Source organism: Vanessa cardui, chromosome 4, assembly GCF_905220365.1.
Source record: "Vanessa cardui chromosome 4, ilVanCard2.1, whole genome shotgun sequence".
Taxonomy (NCBI): domain Eukaryota; kingdom Metazoa; phylum Arthropoda; class Insecta; order Lepidoptera; family Nymphalidae; genus Vanessa; species Vanessa cardui.
Window position 1 is genome coordinate 5,622,042 of NC_061126.1, and position 23,453 is coordinate 5,645,494.

At 32.0% G+C, this 23,453-nt stretch overlaps 1 protein-coding gene across 2 annotated transcripts in view; it reads left to right on the forward strand.

Moving 5' to 3' along the window:
• LOC124544464 (roundabout homolog 2-like) overlaps positions 1–17,896 on the forward strand; it is a 60,187-nt gene extending 42,291 nt beyond the window's left edge. For both annotated transcript variants that reach the window (XM_047123030.1, XM_047123029.1), the window contains exons 2-11: positions 1,077–1,193; positions 9,151–9,480; positions 9,565–9,718; positions 10,790–10,920; positions 11,047–11,319; positions 11,419–12,735; positions 12,841–13,174; positions 13,268–13,440; positions 14,000–14,346; positions 14,469–17,896. In XM_047123030.1, the coding sequence (XP_046978986.1) occupies positions 1,145–1,193; positions 9,151–9,480; positions 9,565–9,718; positions 10,790–10,920; positions 11,047–11,319; positions 11,419–12,735; positions 12,841–13,174; positions 13,268–13,440; positions 14,000–14,346; positions 14,469–15,053 (3,693 nt within the window). In that variant the 5' untranslated portion in view covers positions 1,077–1,144 and the 3' untranslated portion in view covers positions 15,054–17,896. The remainder of the gene's footprint in view (positions 1–1,076; positions 1,194–9,150; positions 9,481–9,564; positions 9,719–10,789; positions 10,921–11,046; positions 11,320–11,418; positions 12,736–12,840; positions 13,175–13,267; positions 13,441–13,999; positions 14,347–14,468) is intronic.
• The last annotated feature ends 5,557 nt before the right edge of the window (positions 17,897–23,453 follow it).

Sequence of the window (23,453 nt, forward strand, 5' to 3'; positions counted from 1 at the left end):
TCGATTTAAATAAACCAACCAAGACATGTGAAGTAATGTCGGTAATGGTTTCCACGAGGTTTTAAGAGTTTCAAATCACGACGTGACAGATGTTTACAGTCTCCTTAATATTCCAAATAAATATTATAAAGTTGTTTACACTATAGCCGACTCGAAGTGTCCGCACTCATCAGCTCTCTGTTTGTTTAATTTGATTCTGAGGGTCCAATGGTTTGGTGATTTGATAATGTTGATTATATTTATATTAAATTATAAATATGTATTTAAATACTAGATTAGATATGATTTCGGGATATTTACCATGTTTTTTATTTTTGTTCGGTGGAGCTCGATATTTCGTAGATTTAATAACTTTAATAATAAAAATAGCCATCATAATTTAAAATCATATTCTAGATGAGATAGAATAGTGATTAGAATATGCGAAGCCTAATCGAAAATTACAGTTTAAATTTTATGTGCTCAAATCGACTATATCTAATCGTTTGTAACAAAAAACGTTTTTAGTCAATAAATTTTAAAAAATTAAAAAAAAAAAAATATTTTCCACCACATATATAACCACTAGCACTGAAAGAGTGGGCTGGAATATCCACCAAGCCTTCTCCTATAACGGATAGGAAGCCTTAACCCAATAGGCTCAGTTACGTTATTCTTTTTTACAATAACATTGTTTTGGTTGAAACAGTGACACACATTGTATAAGCACGACTAGTATAGGAAATTTGTTACAAGTTTCCGTCTCCGCAGAGTCAATTCATCCTTCCTGAGGCGAAGTTTGCTTCTGTAATAAAATCCTGTGAATACGTTTTCGCAATTAAAACATTTTACATGTGATGATAAATATGTTTAAACTGCTCGTGAGAACTGATGGTTTTTTAACGAACAATATTTACTGATCATAATTGTTACACTAATAACATATGTAGATATAAATATGACAATCTAGTTCCTATGAATAAATTATATTTCGAAATTCATAAAACCGATAAATATGACAACTGAAAGTTGGATATGATATAATAAAATAAATAGATATGTTTTTATAAAATTAACGAATTTTATCTTTGTTTCAGATGCTAGATAAGAATAAAACATGATCACGAGATATCAGGAACAATTTAATATGTGGCAGTGAGCCAGCATGGATACTCTGGCTGTGGTGACCTCTCTCCTGGGACTTTTCTGTCTTGGTTAGTATTTTTCCAATGTTTTCTTCGGTTTCCTCGATAAAAGTCTATTACTGTTTGTATCGTAAGAAACAAAAGTATATTCCAATTTTAAATTTCAAAGTATTGTGTCGATAATAACTTATTAAGGTGTGCTTGAAATATTCGTATTTTTTATTAAATATTATTCTAGAAACTTTTCGTTTAGTAATCTGCGCAAATAAACGTTGCCTTGACCTTGAAATTGTTGCTAATGTAACTTACAAAGAAGTTTCATTTATATTTCAAACAACCTTAATTAAATTCTGAAACAAAAATCTTAAATACATTTATGTCTTCCCTATAAGAGTATAAGGAATTTTAATAAAACCAATACAACGTAACAAAACATTATAATTAAAAACAATTTAACGTCAAACGCTAATTTTAAAAATGTATACGTAAATAAAGCAATAAAATTTAAAAAAAAATATTTAAACTAATTTACTAGGTATTTAAAACATATTTTTTGAATATACTTGTACTTTTATTATTCTTTCAATTTAACTTTAAAATTTAGTCGTCACTTTTTTTATGGAATAGGTTGGCGAGCTAGAATATGAGCCACCTGATGGTAAGTGGTCACCAACATCCACAGACAATGACACTGTAAGAAATATTATATATTCCTTACATCGTCAATGCACCACCAACCTTGGGAACTAAGATGATATGTCCCTTTTGCCTGTAGTACTGGCTCACTCACTCTTCATACCGGAACACAACAATACTGCGTACTGTTGTTTAGAGGTAGAATATCTGATGAGTGGGTAATTGGTTAATGTCCATCCATTAAAACTATGTCATTTCAATGCTAACAACATTTAATTAAATATCAACTAACAATTATTCAGAAAAATGTATGTATGTAAAACAAAGTCTATTGTTTTTGAAAAATAAACAAACAATTCACAATGAAAACGTCTGTGCCTCCATCGCAAACTCATTCTATACGTTTCATATAAAGAATTCATGGTGAAGTCAAAGTTCAACCAGCGCTAATAGCCTCCCTCCCATGGGGTCGCATTCCCTGCTCTATTCCAAACTTAGTGTCACACCGTACCATCTAAGATTTGTAACACCACTTAGCGAAGTGTCGTTGGGAAAAATATGCACGATATTTGTGTAGTTTCAAACGAGGGGTCATTTAAGAAATTCGTTAACATTAAATTGTTCCTTATTAGTGTTCGAATATTTTTTCACTATCGATATCTTTTCATGTTTTTTTATTATTATATTTTTATATATCTTAAATAAAAATTTACGACAATAACTGGGTATCGAATAAGTATATTTTTTTCATATTTTAAAATATTATCGATGTTCGCATAATTTTTTTATACTATATGATTAGACACGAGGCGTCCACAATGACGTAATGCTGCATTCGCAATAACCTACTTTTAACAAATAAATACAAAGCAATTGCAACGTGGACAATATTCCTATGGCTACATGAAACTAGCACATACTTTAAAAAAGTAATACGTATAAATACTCACACATACAAAAAAGTAACATTAGCCATGTCTTACAAATAAACAGTGGGGGTAATAACACCCTCGGGACTAATAATTATCAAAGGAAAGCGTAACTTATTTACTAAAATCATTAGGTTAACAAAATACACATGCAGAGATTTAGTGACGCATCTGTCTGTTGCATATATTTTACAATCAGCCGAGCTCGGAACAGAGTAAAAAATATCGCTCCAATATATATTCTATTACCCCAGTTAGTCGTGTCGCCATGAAGGTATTATTTTAGTCTATGGCTTTGTGATCTATGTGTAAAAAAGACCACGCCACAGGCGGCTATCAAAGCGTAAAGAAGTTAAGCTAATGTTAAACGACGCCTATCTTTTGTATCGAATGCGTGATGGATGCTGCGTGAAATACGGTGAAAAAACAAAAATAAAGAGATTCGATAGTTGGGGTACTTCACAATGGGCACGCATTGTGTTCAATGAGATTTGAAAAATGGATCCTATCTTCGATCTGACTTGTAACAAAAGTGACTTTTATGAATATTGACACATTTTGACCCCTATTATAATAAAGTATCGCGTATCGAAAAGCGATTTAAAATAGGAACCTACCTTTTTAAATGAATATTGGCGGAAGTCCCAACAAAAGGTATATTATATAGTGGATGCAAATTACACATTTAAAATTTCTAAGACCAACTGTCGGTACCTTTTTTAAACGTAGATATCACTGCTAACAAGGATTCTTATCGTAACGGTTCATCGCTAAATGTGTTTTTTTCACGTTTTTTAAGCACTTAAACGATCAGATAGCTTTGAACTTGCAAACTATACCTTTTTATCTGCCGATATTAATGAAGACAGCTCAGAAGCTGAGATAAAACAGATGCTTGTTTAAAGATGCCATTATAGTTTTTTTTGTATTATCCTTTTAGTTAATCTGTATTAAATATGCTTAATAATAATTGACAGTTCAAATGAACGTATATAAAAGTATTTATATTGTCTATTATTATCTTTAGAAATATGTCTTAAGTATCTATTATTATCGGTATGTATTATAAGTATTGATGTATACATACATATGTACATCTTGTACAACTTGAACACCTATACTGTTAGTAGACCATTTCCTCTGCCATAACTTGAGCTGGAAGATATAGTTCTTACCCAATGAGGAAGCCTTTTAACGCACATGTTATTTTATTTGTTTACAGTAACAATTCCATCTTGATGTCAAATGTATGTCTAATATGTCATTGTCTTTATTATTTGGGGATTGATGTACCATTATCTCGTGCCCAGCGATAAAGGAAAACATGATGAGGAATATGTGATTTCAATGAAATTCACAGTCTAATCCGAATGCAAAAACGTAATCAAATTAGCTTCAAAGTCTAATGAAGACTTTTATATTATTTTACCCACCAGTTGGATATTTACAGATTTATTATTACATTACAATATTAGGGACCGACTTCAATTACTACATATAAATTGTCCACGTTTTGCTAAATACAACAAAGGTGTCGATAGTAACAAAAACTACGCTATCAGTATCTTTATTTTTTCAAATGTCCACGCGTTAGAACGCTGAGCAAACAAACTACGAAGAAAAAGAAACGTCACAACTGTCGCCGACGCGTTTCCGTAAACTCGTACAAAGAAATGGCTACAACCCCAAATAAGATAGAAACTTTTAGTCTGTAAATATCAAAGTGCAAACTTTAAAGTCCCTATGGCTATGTAATAAAGTTCAAATTCCGAAGGACCTGTTTACGGGCAGCAAAAACGATAACTGTCCAACTGTTTGTCATAGGGCTGCCCCCATTTCTCGCAGGTACAGACGCATGGCCCTATGAAAGATGACACTGTGTCAACAATTTGTCCTTACATTAGAGAAGCGCCTTACAAGACAAACATTGTAACTCACGAAATTCATATTAGCCTAATCCGTCCATCCGTTGAAGCAAAACGGCTAATTTTGAACACATGTGGGATGCGAGACGATACGCGTTTTTTGCATCGTAAAAATTTAAGTGCTATTTCATTAACCGTGACATTCCTTGAACTCTAACTCATTTAAACTCACTTAAATGGTACCTTAAATTTATGCACGTTATACTAAGTGCATGGGGTAGTTTTTAGAAACGATTTTTTTTAAATAAGTGTATATATGTTTATCTAAGCAATTATGTGACGTGCCTTAGGAGATGATATTGTGAAAAAGAAATAAATTTAATGAATTCGCTGATTATACGATACTGAAGTGAGAACCATTGATATTTTCAAGTGACCACAATTCATTTTGAGTTTGTCAATAAAAAAACGTCGTAAAGAAACTTGTTTGTGTCGAAACAAGTTTGAAGATATACATCCAAATTGTGAATGTTTTAGCTCGATGTAAAGATACCTTTGCTCAGCAATTTTATTTGATTTACTAATTTAATTAAATAACATTAAATAACACATAATAGCAATGTTATTTTTAAACATGGCGAATTGAGTTTTTAGTCACAAATCAATTTATTTCAAATAGTATTTTAACAATTTAAATATTTATTTTACTTTGCATTTAGTGATTTTAACGGTTCACTGCTAGTTATTTTATAATTTTACTAATTCGTATCACCGAGTAATTCATTTCCATTCCGCATTCAAAAAACATATTATTATTGTACGTGAATAACATTTATCCAATGCCTCGAATGAATAGAATATGTATATCAATGTTTTTATTGGTATTACTTTACTTGAAAAAGCAACACATCGAACGGTGAAGTTGGATATTAATAAATAAAAGAATATCCTTCCGAATCGAATCGAATTTGTAATGTCTAAGCATATTCATTTTGGGTTTGCGTTAATACTTAACTTTAAAGAGACAAAAGATTAATTTAAAGTTCAAATTTTCAATAGAATTTAATGACATACTTTGTATTGAGTATGATTGTTGCAGCAAAACGGTGTTAAATTGCGCCAATTATATTTCTTCTACAATAATAAATTGCCTAATGACAGTCCAGCGTCACATTGCAAAGGGGTCCTAAAAGCTGAACACGTGTTCGAAATTTCAAAAAATCATGATTGCCTCCTAAGGGAGCCAATCACGGTCATTAGAATTAGATATTCGATTTTCAAACTAATATCGAGTTACTTAGGGTGATAGATACTTGGTGATAACGAAGACTAGAGGTAGGTTAAAAACGGTATTTCATGAAGGGTAACGTCAGCAGTCTTTTTAAATTATTAATTGTATTTTTTTTAAAAGTCTTTTAATGTCTCACAGATAGGAAAGGAAGCCTGCCTTTACGACAGATCTGTTTTCGATCACGCGTCATTGGTAGTTAATAGATATATATGTAACAATTTAATCCAAAACATGCGTGTTCTTTTGGTGCTAATGAGAATGTAATTATTATAGGTATTTTATTTCGTAGAGTACGAGATTTATTAACATCAATTAATTCTATGAAACACTCAACAGAGGATTCTTGTGTTTGTATCTCATTTATCTGAGATGCTTATTCAGAACAATCCCATAACTGATACAATTAAAAATATAACCCTATTAATATGAAACAGTCGCGAAAGAAATTCTAAATTAACCTTAAAAGTTTTCTAAGTCGGTTATGCAAAACGAGTTTATTTTATAGTATCACCACAACAAATTTTGACGAATTTAAGTTATATGTACAACGTAATAAGATCGTAATCTAGTTCACATTTTTCATAATATAAAATATAAGTTATATTATGTAACATTGATGACGAGATTTCCAAATTATTTATTTGCATTACAACGAAACTATACAAGTATTTTACAGATAAATCATTGTATCTATATTTTTGTAAGCCAAATTTAAATTAAGACGTGCTTAACAAAGGTGTTCGATAATTTTCAACGATCAAAGCCAACCGTTTGAAGTGAATACATGTCGACAAGTTTGTGATACGAGGCAATAGACACTAGATTGAATCAAAGGGTTCTATTTAAAGCGACGATTAGCCCAATTTTTGTCCAAATCGTATTCTTTTTTAACTTCGTGTATAAGGAGAGCTATCAATTTAAAACAGACGTGTAACACATGCGATACTTTTTAAACGTAGACGTATAAAACAGATTGAGTCGAGATGGCCCAGTGGTTAGAACGCGTGCATCTTAACCGATGATTGCGGGTTCAAACCCAGGCAAGCACCGCTGATTCATGTGCTTAATTTGTCTTTATAATTAATCTCGTGCTCAGCGGTGAAGGAAAACATCGTGAGGAAACCTGCATGTGACAAATTTCATAGAAATTCTGCCACATGTGTATTCCACCAACCCGCATTTTAACAGCGTGGTGGAATATGTTCCAAAACCTTTTCCTCAAAGGAAGATGAGGCCTTTAGCCCAGCAGTGGGAATTAACGGGCTGTTGTTGTTGTTGTTGTTGTTGTATAAAACAGCTCCGTCCATTCGTCGAACTTGCAACTTAAATTCAAAAGCCATGTTACGATAACCGATTTTTTATTTATTTTTTTTATTCGACGCGTGTCAACATGTGCAAGTAGTATAAATTAGCTGGGGGACGCGTTTCTCCCTCGCAAACTTTTTTTTTAACAATGATTTTTGAACAATGGCGACATAACTACACGCGTGCGAAATGAAAATTCACTCCCTTTACCGTTGGGCGTCATCTACGTCGTCACTATAAAAACACTTGGATTCGGATCATTAAAATTCTTTTGTAATTTTTTTAATATGTACTTATTTTATGTACAGAAAATATTGTATTATAGTTTTCGGCTGGGCGTCGGTCGTGTTTTAGGAATTCGTTGTTAGGTATTAGGATATAAATCCTTCATGGAAGTTCAAGTTTTCTTTATACTACTAGCGACCCGCCCCGGCTTTGCACGGGTACAATACTGATACTAAACATACTAAATTAATATTAGTCTAATTACGAATAACGCTATCTGTAAAAAAAAAACACATAAAAATCCGTTGCGTATTTTAAAGATCTAAGCATACATAGGGACAGACAGGTTTTGTAATGATTATTCATACTTAATTGATACATCGGCATATTTTGCTCAATTCACGCAATGTCATGGTAAATTATAAGCTATACAATATTTTGAAGTATAATCTACATTATTGTTAAAATGCATTAAAATCCAGTTTTGCGTTGAACGGTATTGATAAATAACAAATATTCGTACATACAAACTTGTTTAATATTAATAAGGATTATGTTAAGCACTATTACAGAAAAAAAATGTTCTATTTGAGGATAATTAATTTCATAATAATCTTATTACTTTTCTTTTATTGAGGAAGAATTTTTTTAGCATCGGATATAATCGATAGTTCAAACGCACAACTACGTAATAAAGTGACTTTTATGTGCGATAAAATATAATATCGAGATCAACATAAACAATATTTTATAGTCATACATTCCGCTAAATCTTATTTTATAGTTCTTGCTTTCTTTTTGCTCTGTTTTAGTTGATGTGTATCGTATTCCATATAAATAGAAATACTTCTAATAAAGTATAACTGTTCTTTGTAAACTGTCATCTGCACAGAGTCCATGATTTATTTCGTATTAGGTTTAAAGTTATTACAATACATTGCATTTTATAATATTGATAATCATTAAGAGCTTCTCTCTAAAAATTTAAACAGAACGATATATGAAAAAGAAAATTTGGCCACTGCAATGAAAGTTTTTATACTTTACTAAAATTACTTTATTTATAACTGTTTTCTTTAAATGTGAGTATTTAAATGTAGGTCAACGTAAAATTGATGTATGAAAAAACAAAATCTTATGAGTTTTTTAAAGATTTGATTTTTACGTTATCTCGTATATCAATGTAGGATAGAAATGTAAAGATAACAAATGTGATCAAGATTCAATTATAGATTAATACCGCACCACACGATGGGATACGTGAATAAATAAACACAATTATTTTGTACAATAGAGGTAATCCCTATTCTGTTACAATTCGAAAATCGAGTCGCAGACGATTACGGGCGGTTCATTTTAGGCGAAATCTGTATTTTTTTTCAGTGATCGATTTTTGCGTTGCCATAATAATGCCTTGAGGCACAACAATAGACATACATCAATTCAAGTGTCAAAAACTAACATCTGCGTCGTTCGTTGTAAACAGAGTAAAATAGTGAGGGTCCCAATTCAGCATCCTGGGGAACTTAGCCTGTGTTTATGGGTCATTATTATTGTGCGCTGCTTTAAAGTAGCCGAGAATGACATACTCCAACCGTTATTCATATATTATGTTAACGCCTAGAACGAGTCATTGTTCGTTAAATTTAAAATAATGCACGCCACTTATAAATAATCAAGTACGTCTATAGTTATAAATTCCTTCAATTATTTGAACGTGAAATTGCTTTTCAAAAACAAAGGCAACATTATTAAAACAATATTTTTTTCAACAGGTCCCGTGAACGGAGGCTTAAGTGATGATTATATGAGCAGTGGAGAGGCGCCGTATATAATCGAACAGCCTCTTGATGTGACAGTTGCTAGGCACCAACCAGCAACTTTAAATTGTCGAGCTGGTGGTTCACCAGCTCCATCAATAAGATGGTACAAAGGCGGGGTTCTGGTAGTATCTGATACACATAGAAGTCTCTTACCAGCGGGCGGGTTGTTCTTCTTACGAGCAACCCATGGTAGGGCCCATTCAGATGCGGGTGTATATTGGTGCGAAGCTACCAACCCATATGGTACAGCTAGAAGTCGAAATGCTACTTTGCATGTTGCTGGTAAGTTTTATTTACTTTTAAATATAATTTTTAAGTTTTATACATTATAAGCCGTTTTTCTACATTTTTATTTTTGTATTTTAGTGCTTCGCGAAGAATTTCGTTTGGAACCAGTGACGACACAGACTGCCCAAGGAGAAACGGTGATATTAGAATGTTCACCACCACGGGGTTCACCCGAGCCAATGGTTTATTGGAAGAAGAATGGTCAAATTTTACACTTCGATGGAGATTCTAGGTAAGTTTCCAACAGACATTTTTACCATAAAATAAATTTAACTTACAAACAATATTATCTCATTGTAGAGATAATAATTAATTAATGCAGCCACTAAAACTATTGAAAACAAACTTTTGAATTGCGGAAATGTTGTAAAGTTGCCAGATATATTAAAATGTGGAGCACTGGAATATCAAATGAAAGTTACTCGCCAGTTCGACAGTGCGCACTTAAAGTAAAATCGAGGGTAGTTGGCAAGAGCACTTGAAGTTAAATGGGATGGTGGAAACTCGATAGTCTTGTGAATCTGAACAGATTAAGTCACATAACACCGAATTAATAAAATGTAAATGATAAAACACGTGAGCCCGTCGTCGTCGTCGAATTAATTACAATCTATCGTTGACTTTTATCTTAAAAAAAAAATCTAAAAATAATTCGATGTTTTACTTTCAAACTAGATTTCGAGAGTAATAAATGTATGCAATTAGTGTCTTCCACATAATATAGAAACCAATTAAACAAAATAGTTTATATAAAAAAATATTTTCATTCCCTTATGGTAATACTTTCAGTAAGTTTATTTACATCGTTAAACGTTTATACTATACCTAAATTAGTTGATGTTTTATAAATAATTTATGTTATTATGATTTGCATAAGTTTACGACATAAAACATTTTTATTTTTTATTTAATATCAAGTTTTGCTAACTTTGAAATCAATTTTGCAACTTTTATTGCCAATTCATCTCCATTCGTTGTCTATGAATTTTTATGAGGCATGGCGTAAGGTTACATCTTGAGGGAACAGTATGTATGGTGAAGCATGAAAATAATTAACAGTAGGGAGAGTACATCAAAGTCATAAAGAAGGGGATATTTGAAGAGCTCGACAAGCAATCAAGTAAAAATCTGAATAGTTCTTACTCAAGGGTCGACCCTTTATTAAATGTTAATTTCCTATTGAATTATTCCGCCCAATATTTGAATGACTTTGTTACTTTGCGCTTAAGCCAAAGTAATGAAAATTGAAGTCATAATTTTATTGTGCATTAAAGCTCCGCTCATAAGAATGTTATTGCTTCAGAATGCACTTAGTAGACGGAGGTAGTCTCGTAATACAAGACGCGAGGCAAACTGACGCTGGCAGATATCAGTGTATTGCAAGGAATGCAGCTGGCACTAGAGAATCTGCGATTGCTACGCTTAAAATACATAGTAAGTTATTAATGTATACGTATATAAAATGTTCACAAAATATTGAGCTTAAATACAATCGCTTATACTTTATTTTATTATTGTTTGTTCAACATATACTTTAATGATATTGTCTGTATTGTGCAGTTAAACCATATTTAATTGCGGGGCCGGAGGACGTTGTAGCACAAACCAGTGGGAGTGTTACTTTTCAATGTAGAGTGGGTGGTGACCCCCTCCCTGACGTACTTTGGAGAAGGACAGCCGGCGGTGGTAACATGCCACTCGGCCGTGTCAAAGTCCTTGACGACAGAAGCCTTAGGCTCGACAATGTTGTTTTAGCAGATGAGGGAGAATATACATGTGAAGCTGACAATGCTGTTGGAGCAGTAAGTGCAAGCGGATACTTAACCGTCCATGGTTAGTAATATTTTTAATTACTTATATTTTTGTAAAATAAATTTATAGTGAAAAAAAAATTTGTATACAGAAGCAATAATCAAAAATATTGTATTTCAGATCCACCTTCAGTCATATTAAAACCAAGTTCTGTTATAATAGAAAGTGGGTCCACCGCTACATTTACTTGCACATCTACAGGAAAACCTGAGCCAACGATGTTCTGGAGCTTGGAAGGAAACAGAACTGTTATATTACCGGGTACATCACGAGGAAAATATCATGCCTCGCCAATATTAGACGGTGTAACTGTATTAACTGTTAATAATACAAACAAAAATGATAGTGGAAATACAATCGTTTGTTCAGCAGTAAACTTTGCTGGTAGTTCGTTTGTTAGAGGGAAACTAACCGTGACATCAGACGATGACCGTCCGCCCCCAATCATCACAAGTGGTCCCTCTAACCAAACGTTACCTATAAAATCGATGGCCATTTTCCCCTGTGCGGCTATAGGAACACCTGAACCAATCATAGCTTGGTACTTTGAAGGAAAAGCTTTGATACAAAATCAGAGAAGAAATATCTCCATCGATGGAACGCTAATTTTAAGGGATTTAGATAAAGAAGACAGTGGTACGTACACCTGCGTTGCTTCGTCGCAGCACGGAAAGTATGTTTGGAGTGGAGTTCTATTAGTCGATAGTCCAACAAATCCTAATATTCATTTCTTTAGAGCGGCTGATACATCGGCTTTGCCAGGGCCTCCAACCAAACCACAAATTTATAACATAACAGACACAAGCATAACGATAACGTGGAATCAGAATAATAAAATTGGATCGTCTTCAATTCTTGGCTATCAGGTTGAAATGTTTTCAAGAGAGACCCTTTCAGGAAATAATACTCCTCGCAACTCACGAGGATGGGTTGTTGTTTCAAAGAGAGTTCATCAAACGCACTACATAGTGAAATCATTAATTCCCGGCATAACTTATATGTTTATTATTAGAGCGGAAAATTCTCATGGCTTATCAGGACCGAGTCCAACGTCAGAAGCTGTAACAGTCGGAGAAGATACAAACCTTCTATGGGAAGGAGGAATATTTTCAAATAATACAGAATTTAAAAAGAATATCATGACTGACAATATCGTAGAACTGATTGAGGCGACACCTATAGATTCGCAAACAATAAAACTCATGTGGGAAATATTGAATTTCTTTTATTTAGAGGGTCTTTTCATATATTTTAGACCTCTGGACAATAAAACAATAGAATATGAAATGAAAACAATACTGCATTCCAATGATGTGTCAGGATACGAACTAACATCTTTAAGGAAATACATGAAGTATGAGTTCTTTCTTGTGCCTTTTTATAAAAAATTCGAGGGAAAACCATCGAATTCAAAAATTGCTCAAACTCTAGATGATGGTAATTATTATTGTTTTTGTTTTAAATTTTAATTTAATGATAAAATTTGTTTTTATTTAAACTAAATTCTAAAATAGATCCTCTAATATATTTATTCTTTTTTAGTTCCCGATGGACCTCCAACAAATATAGAAATGTTTATTTACAATACAACAACAGTACATTTAAAATGGCAACCACCCGAGCCAAACTTGCAAAACGGAGTAATCATCGGATACAATGTTGTATTAAATTGGTTAGACATACCAGCAAACAAATCAATGGTGGCTATCAACACGACTGTTCACCAAGCTACCAGTTTGATAATGACTAATTTAACTTCAGGCGTTAGTTATTCTGTACAGATCGCAGCTGAAACTATCGTTGGATTAGGTCCTTTCAGCCAAAAAGTATACTTGAATATAGATTCGCGCTCTGTTGGATTAGACCCTCTATCAAGGTAAAACTGATTAAATATACTTATACATTGAAAAATAAATAACGTTTTGTTTTAAATTACGAAATTTTATACAATGGGTAATTTTTATTTTAGATATCCAGGTAATGGTGAAGTGTCCATTGTCGCAGGAGATTTTGTTATGGAAACGTGGTTTTATTTTTTGATCGGAGCGATTGTCTTGTTCAAAATTGTAATGATCGGTGGTATAATTTACGTAAGAAGACACAACATTTTTGCAAAAAAATCTGCGCTTCCCAATATTTACGGTGAGTAATTAAATATATTATTCAGAAGTTACTATTATAGATACATACATGTACTAATATAAAAGGTCGTAGTTGGGATTTTTAAAGTAAGCACATATTCATCTTACCCCCAAATACTTACATCTTTTCCTAGAATCAGCATCAGAATTTCAAAATTAAAAACATTCCACGGGTGTCGTAGGGTGGCAAGGGTGCCGAGCGTTTGTTTGATGGAGGCTTTGCCATGCGAGGGGCGGGAGGGTGCTAGATTACTTTCAAGTTGAAAGGTAGCACGAGCCCTCTCTTCGTAGCGCAGTGGATCTCTTTCATTTCGCATTCACGTTCAAGGCACAAAGGAATGATACAAATCCGAAAAATAAAGACTCAGTAAATGTAAATGTTTTTATTTTGTTTTCTCGAGGCAATTCGTTTGTTGATTCACCCAGTTACCTTTAAGCCAATTTAAGTCGCTGTATTTGTGGGTTACATTTTATAACCCTTTGTGTATAATATCGTTATAACAATTGTAATATAAGAATATTCCATTCAAATTTTATCAATTATAATATTATTGTTTTAGACTCAAACGGAACGAGCTTGGTGACTCAAATGAATATAAAAGCAGCAGTCTCATTATCGCACCCGCTTAGTAGTTGTTACAATAAAAACACAGTGACTAAAACAGAGTCACTTTTGTGGATGGAGAACCAGCCGGGCTTGTGTATGTCCGGTAGCCAATCAAATCATAGTAAAGATAAGGCCAACTCTGAATATGACAAAGTAGCGCAACAGTTACCGGAATATGCAGAAGTAACAGCTTCAAGAGTTAATGGCAATGAATGGAATACAAGCAAGACCGCAACTTCACCTGCTGCCTATGCTTCAGTTACGCTCGTCGCGAATACAAGACAGTGCGTCAGTTCCTTGGTATGTTTTTTTTTTTTAACTTTATTACTTTAAAATATAGAATAAATTGCAACTACTTTATTATGTTGCCTGTTGCTGTTTACTATATTGCCTTTATTACAACTACTTGTTTTTATCAACAGGGATGGTTCCCTCCAGGAACCAAAAATGTTGATAATTTTGACAATCGCTATGCACCAGATGAAGAACTATACCCAGCCAGCAACGGTGGCTACTACAATAGGAACGTATACAGTGAAAAATACTTTCAAGGTCATCCGAATGTTCTTAAATTTTATGATCTGCCGTCATTAGATAAAACACAAAAAGCTCAAATTAGATATAACCAAAGCTTAGAAGAACGAAAAGGAGATAAGAATGTGAAGACCGATGTGACGCAATCGCTTATTGGTCGAAGTTACGGTGTGAGTTCTCGAAAAAATTCGCAATCGGAAACGACGTATAGAGCATTTGGCGAAGAAGAATCGGATGATGAAAATTACGGTGACGATGGTGGTTACGATGAATTACAAGCGATGCAGCCGCAACGTCAAAGACCTAAGCATCAATACGAAAGGCCTAACTTTGACAACGACGCTACAAGAACTTTAGCTCGCTTGACGTCTTTTAAGCATGGACAAAATGTTCTAAGTGGAACTCAAGGACTCCACGCTCCCGTTCCCCCGCCACCCGCGCCTCACCCACGGGTTGATTCAGTGACACGGTAGTATCACGCCTTGCCGGTTTTCGGCGATTTGTGCCAAACGGACGTATAGACTAACGTAGTGCAGTTTCCATAGTGATGTTGTTACAATAATGTAACTGTTCTTCCGCACCTTGTTAAGTGTATAACGAATAAATAAGGACTTTTGTATCTACATACTAAATGCTTCATGGCAACCTTGGACTAATCGTAAAGACTGTGACTTTCTCTATAATTTGAGGTTAATACGTTAGTTTAATATTTCTAAGATACTTAGTAACACTGAAACTTTATTGCGTATAATAAATATTTATTACGTTATTTGAAAATTGTAGCTAGTCTTTTGTAATGTTAATTAATGTAAATATTGTACAGAACTGTAATAAGTGTATTGAAAGGTATTGTCATAATTATGAATCGCTAAGAAATGTTTATCGTGTTATTGATTCGATTAATAAGCCAATTGATATAGTCCGTCGAATATCAATAAACGAATTTGTGAATTAATTATATCACTAGCTTAAGTCTTCAAGTAGTAACTGAATGAGTAAACGCTTGGCAATAATTTTAGTAACATTGAAAATCCAAGTAGTGTAAATAATGTAGATAAAAGTTCAAGTAGCATTTTCTTGATTAGAAATCTGTAAAACCGATGTAGATAAATTAAAGCACTTAATTTCCAATTAACGACTTATTATATAAATCAAAACATTAAACATTTGATTGTACTATAATAAAACACGCTAAAGTATTTCGTCGTGCCTAAATAAAGGTATCTAATTTTTCACGTAAATAATTTTGTCGAAAAATTATAGTGATATTATATAATTATTATATTGAAATTTATTTCGTGTGCCATAACATGTTTCCTATAATATAAAATAGTAACATTGGAGTTGTGAAATATAAAATTCAAAACTTTTACGAAATGGAAATTTTTATCTACGTAAGTTAATGTGATATGTATATCCACTTGTTATAAATGATAGCACTACTTGTATCTTTGCATATCATTTGTAGTTACGTAATTAAATGTTAAACTTTCATGAGTGACACTCAAATATATTAATTTACACAATAAGAGTACTAAATTACTTCTAACCATTTCGAAGCAACTATTTTCTGTACCAATATTCGACTGTTATGACAAAATGTAAACTTTGAAATCAATTCTCAAATATCAATAAAAAAAACAGCTGTTACTTTAATAATAATTATGGTAAATCAAAGAACGGACATCGTACGATGGCTAGTCTGGCATAGTCGATTATTGAGACTTTTTGCATTTCGGAGCTTGCCACTTGTACTTACAAAATATTAACAATATTGATGATTATAGGCGAAATAATCCATCCTTACATTGACGAGTAGGGACGAATGCAAATTATATTATTTCAATAAAATCTATTCGATGAATAAAGGAATATACATTTGACAAGTATTTATTCTAACAAATAAAAGGCACGCAGCTTGGTTTTATATTCTATACTAAAAATACATCTTAAAGAAACATTCAAAAAATTTCTGTTGATGTTCTATTGCTTACTATTTTTTATATTGAATTTTTTTTATTATAATCGTGTTTACTTTTCCTGATTATACTTTGTATGCAATTATTTATTAGTAACTATTTATTTTTATCTGTGGCAATGCTCTATGTAAATATGTAAGATTCCATTTTATACGTGAATAAAGAAAGCCTGTTTATAAACTTATTTCATAACAATTTCCGAACTTGAGCTATTTACTTTTTATATTTTTTATCTGTGATTTTTTTTCCAAGCTAAATAAAAATTTCCGACTATATCTTCTAATTTTTATAAAAGTATTCACAGTGTATTATCACAATATATTTCTAAAAAAAAAACATATTTGGATAAATGAATCCGCATACGTAGTTACACGTCACTTCTCTAGAATATGTACAGATAAAAAATAAAACGAAAAATCATATTTGAAACATAATTCAACACACTCCTCTGTAATAATTTCATTGGATTTAATTCTATATTTAAATATTTTCCATTGATAAACTTTGTTTGTATCTGTCAAATATCTATTTTAAAAAAGGAACTCGAAAATATTCTTACCTAGTTCCTACTATCGTGCATTAAATGATCGTTGTTAAATTTTTAAGTTCCGACTCACAATGATATATTAAGTCAATCACACATTCAATATAGAATCAAAAGTATTTATTGTACAACAAACTGCAATTTCAAAATCGTTATATCTATTTTATTCGATTAAGTCTTGATTATAAATGATAATAGAATCGATTTCTGTAGAATATTCATTGTATTCTATTCTGCTCACAATACTAGTAGAAAATACATCAAGAATATATTATCGTAGTATTAATTCTGTGTTATAATGAGCAATATTATTATATATATTCATTTCTCAAAAATAACTTCGTTTTGTTCAATGGATCTTCAAATAGAGGTAATTAAGAGGTGATAAGCTAATTGTGCAAGTATTTCGGGAAGAAATTGACCCAAAAATAAAGTATCATGTTATACTCATTTGTATGATTAAAATATTATACAATATATTATCATGCGTATTTTTTGTATGATTTAATCGTTTCCGTGTATCATTTGTACCTATTTTAAACAATCTGTAAGTACTGTGTAGTTAGTCGTAACTTAAACTAGCATTGCAATAAAATATGTAAGATTATTATGTTTACTGAACTTCAAATAATAAATCTTATATGTCTGTACATCGCGATAATAAAAAATATACTTTATTTTTAATGTAAAAAGGCCTATTTTTGTGTGTGATAGTATGCGATTATGTTATTGCAACATTAAAATATGAATATCGTCACAATAATCAAGACCCTATTTTAATTTTGTATCGGTCTTTGAATACCTATTTTTAATAAAATAATTAATTTACTAATTTAACTGCAGTTTTATTTACACATCATTCAAAAACACTTTTAAATTTAACAAACAATTTACATGGTTATTAGTCAAAGAAAATAGAAATGATTATACAATTACACGTGTACATATAGGAAAATATATTCAGACATTTGAACTAATTTTGTTAAGCACAATGAACCGACACTCTAAGTAATTTCGAGTTTTGGTTGGTTATGTATATTAAGCAGTACATTTTCAAATTGCTTTGTTTTTATTACTAAATAAGTAGGTGGACGGAGTCAGTCAAGTGATCAATACCTCCCATATACGTATAATATTAACGCCATAAGAAAAATTACCCATATAAGATTTTAAATTAACTTGGATATTTTAATTTCTAAAGTTTAGAAAATTACCCATTTCTTATATCGCCAATGAGTTGGCAATCGTGGGAACTAAGATGTCTATTGTGACTGTAGTTACACTGGCACGCTCAACCTTCAAACCGCAAGAATTATAATAAGGCTTGCTGTATTTATGTATGATGATTTTTTATATTTTGAGTGGTATTTACCTAGACGGATTTGCCCTATACCGTACTACCAAGTAAGTATTAACTAACTATGGCAATAAGAGAAAAACAAATGATTTGTTGAAGTACAGTACAAGAGGCTAAATAGTAATTACTTCCAAGCATTGGTTTAGGGCATTTGAAAATCGAGATCTAAGTTAAGTGAGAAAATGTAATAAGAATGGTTAAGTAATACTAATCGAAAATGACCTTAAAATATGCCACTAAATTGTGTTTTAAAATATGGTATATAAGATGCTGGAAGTTCACACAAACTCATTTTTTTCACTTCATACTTACATTAATATTAGTCATTTGAATAACTAATGATTTTAAATGAAACTTACAAGTAAGATATTAAGATTATATCGGTCTCGTATGAGTAAGCCAAAATAACTATGAATATATATATATATATGTCTTAATCTTAATTGATTAAAATAAAATTAAGAATAAAATATATTTCAACAATAATAAATGTGTATATCTTTAATGTAAATTGTAGGTTGAAGCCGGGCAAGTAAGGTCAAATACAACATAAGAAAATATTATGTATCCCATGTGCATTGGATCAGTCCAAGCTTAATGAAGGGTTAGCAATTGACTCGGCGTATCGTAGGACATTTACAGCCTGTTACATTACTCTACTTAATGTAATCGATAATATAAATAACAAACGTTATAAAAATAATTGAATTCGTATATAATGTAAACTATTTTAAAACAAAAGCATCGAACGATTGTTTCGACACAATTGTTGAGTCAATAGCATCTACAATTCATGCACTTCGAAAATATCAAATAAACAGTGACCACACGAGCTCGTTGTTACTGAATAAATAAAGAGAAATTAAATCGAAACGAATGTAATATACACCCTGTATTGTCAGCGTATTTCAATTGATGACGTAGCAATTCATAAACCAAATCTCTGTTCGACACTCGTCGTAAGTACATTATTGGATATTTAGCATTCGCTCGTGGTCCGGTCGGCTCGTCTGTAAACGCCTGATAACATAGTTAAGTATATTAAGGCTTCGTTCATGCGACTGACAAGATTTTATATGAAGCCGCCTGATTGTTTGGTATTTTAATTACGTGCAGAGTTTTGTTCGTTAGTGATATTTATTATATTACAATAAAATGTAAACTGTCAATTTTATTATTGTTATTATTATTTATTAAGTTGATTTTTAGTTCATTTATTAATTCAAAAATAAGGATGTAATCTATGATTTCCTATTAATTTTTTTTATTTCTGTAATAATTTATTATTTCTTATGCAGACATCCATTCATCCATTTAGTTGAATCTTTTGAATTACCTACATATTTAATTTGTAATAATACGATCTCATTTACTGACAATACCTTATTTATTATGTTACACCGATTAATAATGCAGTCCGTATAAACATTTCCGGTACACACGAGTTTGTTATTCCAGACCAATGACGTCATTGGATAAATCGAATATTCACATGTAACCAATTTACCTGTAATAGAAAAATCGTGTCCCGTATTGAATTCTGTACAGCGTCCGTCGAAACAGGATTTTTGAATCAACAAAAAAATAAAAGAATAACAGAGTTCCAGCGTATCTATGAAACTGATAAAGTTTTAGAACGATGTAAATGTATGAAAAATACGCCAAGTTTCTCTCTTTCCATTTTCGCATATATATATTTTTTTTCATTGAATAGTATGTGAAGTGCGGAGGGCGCGGTCGCCTGGGGTACCGTTTTAATTTTCCGCCAGCATGGAAATTTACACGATCTGAATGAACCATCAATTTTAATGAGCTTTAAAAGTTAACTGATCAACGCTCTCGGTGGTGCGCTAGGCGAGGAAAATGTTTCTTCCGTTAGAAAATTATATGGAAAATCAAAAGAGAGTTCATTTTAAGAGAAACATTAGAGTCTGCGAGGGAAAAATGTGGCCTATTTTAGTTGGATAAACTATTCATACGCATATCTCTTTGCTGGCATTTAAAGAGAGATAGATAGAGAAAGGTAAGCAGGTAGATTTATTTATTTGTCATGATCAATAATAAATACATGATTTTTAAAAAGATGAAAGAATGTAACTGCAAATGTATTAGTTAGATTAATCATATGTATATGTATTCATTCTTGATTATTTCGGAATTATATAGATGTAAATGAAATTATTTTGAAATTATAATATTATTTATTTTTTATCATTTTATCGAGCATCATCAGTGATATATTAATGTCATCAGAAACAAATTAAACTAAAGACTTGAATATAATAATAACGCCAAACTTTATTAATAATAATCTATATTAATATTATAAATTTGAAAGTAACTCTGTCTGTCTGTCTGTGTGTAGTTAAGTTACATTGGCTGAACCGCATTTGATGAAATTTGGTTTGAAGAAAGCATGAACTTCAAGAAATGACTCCTTTTCGCCTAACACATGACAACTAACACACTGAAACGCGAGCGAAGCCGCAGGTAACTAGTTATTAATAAATACGTAACGTGCACACTGCCAGTGTTACCGTTTCACAATAAAAAACTTTATGACAGTGAAAATAAAATAATATAAATATTAAATTATAGAAAAGTTATCCCGCAAGCAATTACGGATCGTCAAATGGGCAGGTATTTTAAGTGGCTCGGATTCCCGACGAGTCTGTGACGAATATAATTCAATTAGAAATTAATTGCTTGATTAAGTTGCGTCCGTCATCGAGGGGTGTTTTTGTTCTATTATCAGAAATATGATTTCGAAGGTGTGGCGTTTTTAGGGTCAATTTTAGTAATGGGAAACGGTTGTTAGCCTGCTGTTGACGTAGATGGATTTTAGAGTGCCGATACGAAATTCGGCAGTTTGATTTATTTTCAATAAATCCTGTATTTTAATACTAAAATATATATCTAAAAATTTGGACTTTTGTCAACGTGCATTAAATGTCCTAATTTTGATATCCATGCCTTCTTAAAGGAAGATTTGGAACTAATTCGACCAAATCCCTCCAGTGTTGGTTGAAGAAAACTATGTGTTGAGACACCTTTTAACACACGTCTTGCAAATACAGTATTCCAATGCTCACAACTATAGACATGGCAGTGTTTTATATGTCACATGAATTGAAGTTTTCATTACTACGATGTTTTCCGTTATTTAAACACATGAATACTTAGCCCAGATTTAAAAACACTATCTTACTTCAAAGTCCACTTGTTTCAATTATTAGTTTATGTTGCTTCTTAAATAAAGATTACAACGTAGTATTTGGTTCAAGCCTGTCTAGGTACCACTCAATAAGTTGTTCTATCGTGTAGTCGTGTAGCAGCAACACTGAGCTTTTTAATGTTACGGTTTAAACAGCTAAGGCTAACTCACTCTAGCCTGTGTAACTATTGACACTAGGGACAGTACCTACTCAGTTCCCATGGCTGTTTGGTCATATGAGAAATAATTAATATGCCCAATTTGCCGTTACAGTACCAATATTAATAGGCAGTAGTGATCATCAGGTGGCTTGCTATTCCGCCTTCCAATATGACATTTTTTTAATAACGAAATTTTGAGACTTTATACTTGGACACAACTATATTTTTATAAAACAATTATTGTTGTGTAAGCTATATAGTGACCGAGGCACATAAATGGTAGAGATGCGTTGTGACTCTGAGAGTTATTCCACTAATGCGAGCACACTGTAACTCGACGTCGGATGACATGAATGTGTCGAGAATTGGAACTTGCACTTGGAAATGATTTCCTTCTTAAATTCAACCTTTTAAATGTCCGATAAGTGATTCAATTTGCAAATTCTTATAATATACGTAAATATTCAAAACCTTGATGAAATTCTTAAAAAGCTATACTTATATTATTGTATTTATTGTATATTTATGAATATAAACATAGTTTTCTTTTACGTCTTCATAAATTTCATCAAGTTTTATTTATTCAGAAACATTTTATTTAAACTTATTTCGATAGCATAGCAATGGTATATAAAAATAAATCAATTAAAACTTTGATTAAAAAAACAAGAATTTAAAAGATAAAACATATTATTCGCAACAATGATGAAATCCGAAATTATTTATAAATAATTTATAAGGCGGACGCCGCCGTTCATAATACGATTACGCTACACTTTTCCTTTCAACAGCGAGAGCATCCATAATTACCTGCTTAAATTTTAACGCAGCTCGGTCTAATTAGTGAAACATAAAACGCATATAAAATTTTCTCTCATGTAGGAAAAAGGCCAGGATAATATACGACCGCCCTTAAGCTGAAAGTGCCCTTAATACTGTGCTTAAGTGGGCGAGGTACAGACATTTTCAGAGGCTTTTCGGGCCCAACACTTCTAAGCCTTTTAATATCGTACCCTCAGTAGGCCTTTCATCGGATCTCTTATATGTTCTTAACTTTTTTTAATAGCATTCGACGCTGAAACTGTTAAAGTTTCCTTTTTGTAAGTGATATTCTTGTGTACTTTGTTACTTAATTAGCAGTCTTTATCATATTTACTCGTCAGTGATTTTTAAAAATCATATTATATTAGCAAATTGCGAAGGCTTTATCTTTAATGCTAGCTAGCCGTCTCGACTTTGTAATGTCTCTTACTTTATGCCCATGTCTGCTTATCTAAGGAAAAATACGAAAATAAAAATCGTATTTGAGGTGTGAATAAAAAAACTCATTAATGTTTAATAAAAACCATTAATGGATTATATAACAATATATAAAAAGTTGTGCCAACTCTTTTGAGTTTCTACCACCTACTCTTCTCGTACTCTACAGCCAGTGGAAACTACAGGCACATTGAACACAAAACACCAGTCCCGTCAGGTTAGTGGCATATGTGATGTAGGATTTAATTGGCATATTGGAATGCGTAAAATATCTTTCGGACCCGATGTTTATGGGTGGAGGTCACTACTGACTATCAAGAGGCCAACTGGCACGTACGACAAACTTTAAAAAAAAAAA